At 53.2% G+C, this 5726-nt stretch overlaps 1 protein-coding gene across 1 annotated transcript; it reads left to right on the forward strand.

Annotated features, from left to right (window-relative positions):
- The first annotated feature begins 316 nt into the window (after nucleotides 1–316).
- LOC101618248 (HLA class I histocompatibility antigen, B-38 alpha chain-like) lies at nucleotides 317–3131 on the forward strand. The gene is given in 6 exon segments (XM_012734895.1): nucleotides 317–380; nucleotides 656–979; nucleotides 1198–1473; nucleotides 2014–2289; nucleotides 2410–2529; nucleotides 3082–3131. Coding segments are annotated over 6 exon segments (1110 nt in total).
- The last annotated feature ends 2595 nt before the right edge of the window (nucleotides 3132–5726 follow it).

Genomic DNA, 5726 nt, shown 5'->3' on the forward strand with positions numbered 1-5726 from the left:
TCCACCCCTGGCCCCCACTCAGGGACAGGGTGTGACAAGGTTCTGGTGCAGGACAGGAGGGGGCGGGCAGAGTCCCAGGTGCCAGGTGTGGCCCTCAGGGCTCAGCAACCAGGGCTGAGGAAGGGGCTAGAAGGTTACTGTCCGAGAGTCCCCATCTCCCCAGCCACCTTCCTCTTTCACAACCTGAGTCTGGTCCTCCTGCCTAGATACTGGTGACTCACCCCAGTTCTCACTCCTCATTGTCTTGAGGGTTTCTAGAGAAGTGAATCATCTCCTCCAGTTACACAGAGGCCACCAGACCAGAAAAGCTCAGGCCATGAGGTCCCAAATCATCCTGCTGCTGCTCACACTGGTCCTACACCTGACTGATATCTGGGAGGGTGAGTGCAGGCTGGGGAGGGAAAAGGCCTCTGAGGAGGGAGGAACTTGAGGAACCCCTGGTGGGGTAGGACCCCTTTCCACTGCCAGCCCTTACTCCCCCTCCCAAGGACCCCTGGAAAGGTGCCTGTCTGCCAAGCCACCACTGGCCCTGTATCCTCCTTGACCCCACCCTGTCCTGGCCCCTTCCTCCAACCTCCCTCCTTTCACCCCCTGAGTCTCAAAGTTTCTAGTCCCACCACCCCTCTCTCAACAGCCCCTCTCTTCCTCCCCTCAGAGCTCATCTTCCAGGGATCCGAGCAAGAAGGAGTGTCAGCCCTCTCATCCCCAGGCTCCCACTCCCTGAGCTATGTCTACACCGCGATGTCCCGGCCCAGCCTCAGGGAGCCCCACTACATAGCCGTGGGCTACGTGGACGACACGGAGTTCCTGCGGTTCGACAGCAACTCTCCGGGTCGGAGCGCGGAGCCGCGGGCGCCCTGGGCAGAGCAGTTGGGGCCTGAGTACTGAGAGGAGGAGACGCGGATCCTCAGGAACAACATACCGGTGTACGGAGACAGCCTGAGCAACCTGTGCCGCTACCACAACCAGAGCGAGGAGGGTGAGCAGGCGGTGGGGCCAGGTCACCCCCACCCCACCGACGGGCGGGAACCCTAGACCCCGGCCCGAGAGTCACCCGAGGCAGGTGGAGCCGCCCTGACCCCCGACCCTGAAGGAGCCCGCGGGACCTTCACCCCAGGTGTCCGTGTCAGTCCCCGTTTATTCCCGGAGGGAGGGCGGTTGCGGGAAGACAGTGGGTCTGACCAGGAGCGGGGACAGGGTCTCACACCCTCCAGAAGATGTACGGCTGCGACGTGGGGCCCGACGGGCGCCTCCTCCGCGGGTACACTCAGTACGCCTACGACGGCGCCGACTACATCGCCCTGAACCGGGACCTGCGCTCCTGGACCGCGGTGGACCTGGCGGCTCAGATCACCATGCGCAGGTGGGAGGCGAGTGGAATAGCGGAGCACTACAGGAACTACCTGGAGGTGGACTGCGTGAACTGGCTGCGTAAATACCTTGAGCACGGGAGGGAGACGCTGCAGTACGCAGGTGAGAGGGCTGAGAGGTCTCCCCATCTCGCTCAGGCCGGCACCCCGGAGGAGAGTGGAGTCAGGGACACAGCAGCGCCCCCCTCGGGTTAGGGAAGGAGAAGCACACTGGGTTTCCCGAATGGCCCAAGGGACCCTACTTTTCTTCTGAGCTGAGGGTGGACCAGCCCTGAGATCACCCTGCACCGGATCTTTTGATCTGGCAGCCATCCTGGTAACCCTGTTTCTCTCTCAAGGTCTTGTTATTGGTTATGGACATTTTTTCTGAATTAACTCCTGATTTTATGAATCCCTAGGTCAGGAGCAAAAGCCTGTGGTCTCCTCCTCAGACATCTGCATCCCCATATGCAGAGCTGTCGCCCTAATTCTGGAATTTTCTAAGGAATAAGAGAATATTCCAGACTGCACAGAACAGGCTGATTTCTAGACTGCACTTTCTGTATCCAAACTCACTGCCCTGTCCTTCTGAGTATAGTCACAGGAGGTTTTTCAGGGTCCATGAGGGAAAAATCCAAAGTGTGAATGTTCATGCCCTTCTCAGTTCCCCCAGAGACACAGGTAACCTGCCACCACACCTCTAACCAAAATGTCACCCTGAAGTGCTGGGCCCTGGGCTTCTACCCTGCGGAGATCACCCTGACCTGGCAGCGAGATGGGGCGAACCTGACCCAGGACATGCAGCTGGTGGACACCAGGCCTGGGGGCAATGGAACCTTCCAGAAGTGGGCAGCTGTGGTGGTGCCTTCTGGAGAGGAGCAGAGATACACGTGCCATGTGCAGCATGAGGGGCTGCCGGAGCCCCGAATCCTGAGATGGGGTGAGGACGGGGACGTGGGCACAGAGGCTCTTCTCAGGGGGATCAGGAGCCCTTCTGTGGACCTTCAGAGGGTCAGAATGTGGCCTGGGGCTCAGAGTCTCCCCTCTCCTTCCCTTCCAGAGCCCCCTCCTCAGTCCTCCACCCCCACTGGGGGCCTCATTGCTGGCCTGGTTCTCCTTGGAGCTGTGCTCACTGTGGCTGCAGTGGCTGCAGCTGTGATGTGGAAGAAGAAGCGCTCAGGTAGGGAAAGGCGTGAGGGGATTCTTTCAAGTCCCAGGGAGAATTTGCCCCACCTGGTTAGTAGGATGTATCATCCACACATCTGTTACCCAGTCTAGAGCTGATTGCTGACCCTCACTCATTTGTAAATCACTTATGAAAATGAATCACCAGTTTTCCACCTCATTATTCTGGTGATGGGGATCTGTTTCCCAGCAAATGTTTTAGAGGAAGGACCCTGCTAAGGAGAGACTCCAGTTCCCTTTCATATCCATTCTTCATATTTCCCTGTCATGACCTGGGTCATCAGTCACAGTTCTAGAAACTTCCCTGTGGCCCAGCTTGGAGGTTCCTTTGGGACTTAATGGCCTGACTCTCCCTGGCCTCACATGATGTCATTTCCCTCAGAAGGACAAGCAGGAGGCTACACTCAGGAGCAGTTAAGTGTGGATCCGGGGTTTGGTCCCTGAGCTCCTAGGACAATGTAGATGGAGTCCTTGGGGGAGTCACCTTATCAGTCCCTCCTGTGATCTCTCTCATGGCTCTGACCAGGTCTGTGTTGTTCTCCCACAGGCAGTGACAGTGCCCAGGGCCCTGATGTGCCTTTCAGCCCCTTAAGGTGAGACCTGCGTGGGAGGGGCTGGGGCAGAGAGGAGGGACCAGGCTATGGGGAACTGTGAGGGGACATTCTAAGGACAAGTGGGCTGTGGAAAATGTTGGACCTGATGTGATTCCCTGACTTTGTTCCTGATTATTTTCCTTCACAGTGTGAGGCAGCTGCCTGCGGGGGCTGAGTGATGTGGGATTTCTTCTCATCTTAACTTTGTGGCCTCAACATCCACTGCAAAGGCTATCTGCATGGGTTTATGTCTTTATTAGATATTTTGAGGTGGTGGGAGCCTAACCTACCCCTGGCCAGTACGTCCCCCTCCCCACATTGACTTGTGTTCTGTTCTGATGACTGTCCTGCTCCAGCAGAGCTCCATCCTGCCTGGATTTTGTGTTTTCCTGAGGAGTAGTGTCCACCTCCCCGTTGAAAATGATAATCCAGGTAGGGAATTATTTTTCTTATCTTGTCACATGGAAGTGATGTGTTAGTTAGAAAGATTGCTAAAATTTGAGAATAAATTTTATTTATTTATAATAAATGAGGACAGGCCAGAACTGTATATTTTCTGTGCTGAGTCTGCAGGTGGGGGTGGGAGAGGCAGTGTGGACAGGGCTTGTCCAACTGGTGCTCAGGGCATCATGGGCTGTGATGTGGTCACTGCTCCTTTGTCCCTGTCCCAGCAGGGCCTGTGGTCACGGGATGCAAACACCACCAGGGCCTGTCCTGCGAGTGGCCGGGTAAGCCAGGGTTCAGGCCAGGGTAGGGCCTCATTATCACATTCCCTGTGTCTATATTTTATTTTGGTTTTTATTGCTTTATGACTGTTCTCTTCTATGTCTCAGGCTGGGCCTTATGTCCTCTGGGTGTCTCCTGAGCAGCAGGAACATCTGTCACTGTCCCCACATGATTTGCGGGGAAGTCTGTCCAGCAGGACAAACTCCAGGACAGATGCCCAAGCAGAAATGTGTCGTGGGGCTGAGGTGAGTAAGGCAGCTGCTGGGCCAGAGGGTGTTGAGCTGGGATCTGTGTGCTCCCAGGTCACTGAGGCCTCGAGGGTGCTAGGTGTGACTCTCTGTGTGAGGTGGGGGTGACAGGACCTTCTGAGCAGAGATCAACCTGTGTGACTTCTCTTAAGAAGCCTCCACCTGATTTCTGTGCAGCTTCAAAGGGTGAAAGGTGGGGGTAAATGGAGGAGCCAGTGTGGGTTCCTGGATACATTTCTTCCTGCATAAGGCTAATCTGTTGATTGAGCAACAGCACACCAGAGCATATATGTTCATTTACATGATTCTGAGTCTCTAGCGCAGCAGCAACCTGGGAGGACAGTGTGTCTGTGGTAGCGGCAGCAGCAGCAGTGAGCGCCAGGGTGGCTGCAGTAGCAGTGGCCCAATAGTGACGGCAGCTACGATGCCGGCTGGGATTCCAAAATCTCTCTTTTGACATATGAGGGTGGCAGGAAACTCCAAAGGGGTGCTCAGCGGCATAGGGACAATTCCTGGTAACTGCACAACGAGGGCAAAGGTCTCATGGAACCAGCATGAAGCAAATAAGCATCTTAGTCGGGAACAGTTGACGCTAGCGTCACTTTCATTAAACCGGATGAAAAGGAACGGGGACTTAAGGTGTGCCCCCAGTCTCAAAAAGGAGCCAGTGGTGTTTGCACGCACAGAGATGGTTTGTTCGAAACCACTTGTAGCATTAAACTCATAAGTAGTGTTAAACATGGTGAAGGTTGTAAAGAACATCACTAGTCATCACTAAATGATGATTTACCAATAACATACTTTACCACTTTGGCAAAAGGATGAAAGTTTTAGAACAGTTTATAAACCCAACATAGCAAAGACTGTATTAACAAACTATGTACATCACTGTCGGGGACCAACCCGATTTCAGGTTGTTGAGAGGCTGACACAGGCAGGGTCTCAAGGTGGGAACGACATCTGCGAGGCGATATTCCAAAAATTGGGGAATAAAGGGGAGCGTGCGTGAGGAAGACACGGGAGTAGGAGTTGGGTACAAATCTTCCTGCTCTGCCTTCGGCAGAGGTTTATTTTATACATTTTAAGCGGGCAGGGGGGGTTACATTAGCATATGAAAGGGGTTGAGATCACAATCAGCTTTTTTCTAAGAATAGTCTGGGGTCTTTTTAACCTTTACTTGAGATTATAACTTTCTAAAATCAATCAAGGTTAAAAAACAGGTACAGAGGTGCACAAAGTTTAAGACTAATATTACTATAGTGAAGATTGATGAAAATAAAGTCCCTTAAACCTTATCTATTACTTGATGGTTTTTTTCTACCTGAGACATCCTGGGAGGCAGGAAGAGGAAATTTCTTGCAAATCAAATTTCGGAAAAGTTCTTTGAAGAAACTTGCTAAAAGGTTTTAAGTGAGTTTCCTTTTAGACAGTAGAAAGCATAATTTGCTCTGAGTAGGAGACATAGGTGAATTTCCTTATCTAGAGACTAGATGGTAGAATCCTGAAAGACTAGCCAGATGCCGCGTCCCGCTAATCGGAGCCGAGTCCGGCGAGGGACGATGAGGTTAAAGAAAACACAGGACACCAAGGTTCTTCATCCAGGAGTCTCTCTTTATTGTCCGTGA

The sequence above is a fragment of the Condylura cristata genome, unplaced genomic scaffold (genome assembly GCF_000260355.1).
Source record: "Condylura cristata isolate star-nosed mole 26May11 unplaced genomic scaffold, ConCri1.0 scaffold00090, whole genome shotgun sequence".
Classification (NCBI taxonomy): domain Eukaryota; kingdom Metazoa; phylum Chordata; class Mammalia; order Eulipotyphla; family Talpidae; genus Condylura; species Condylura cristata.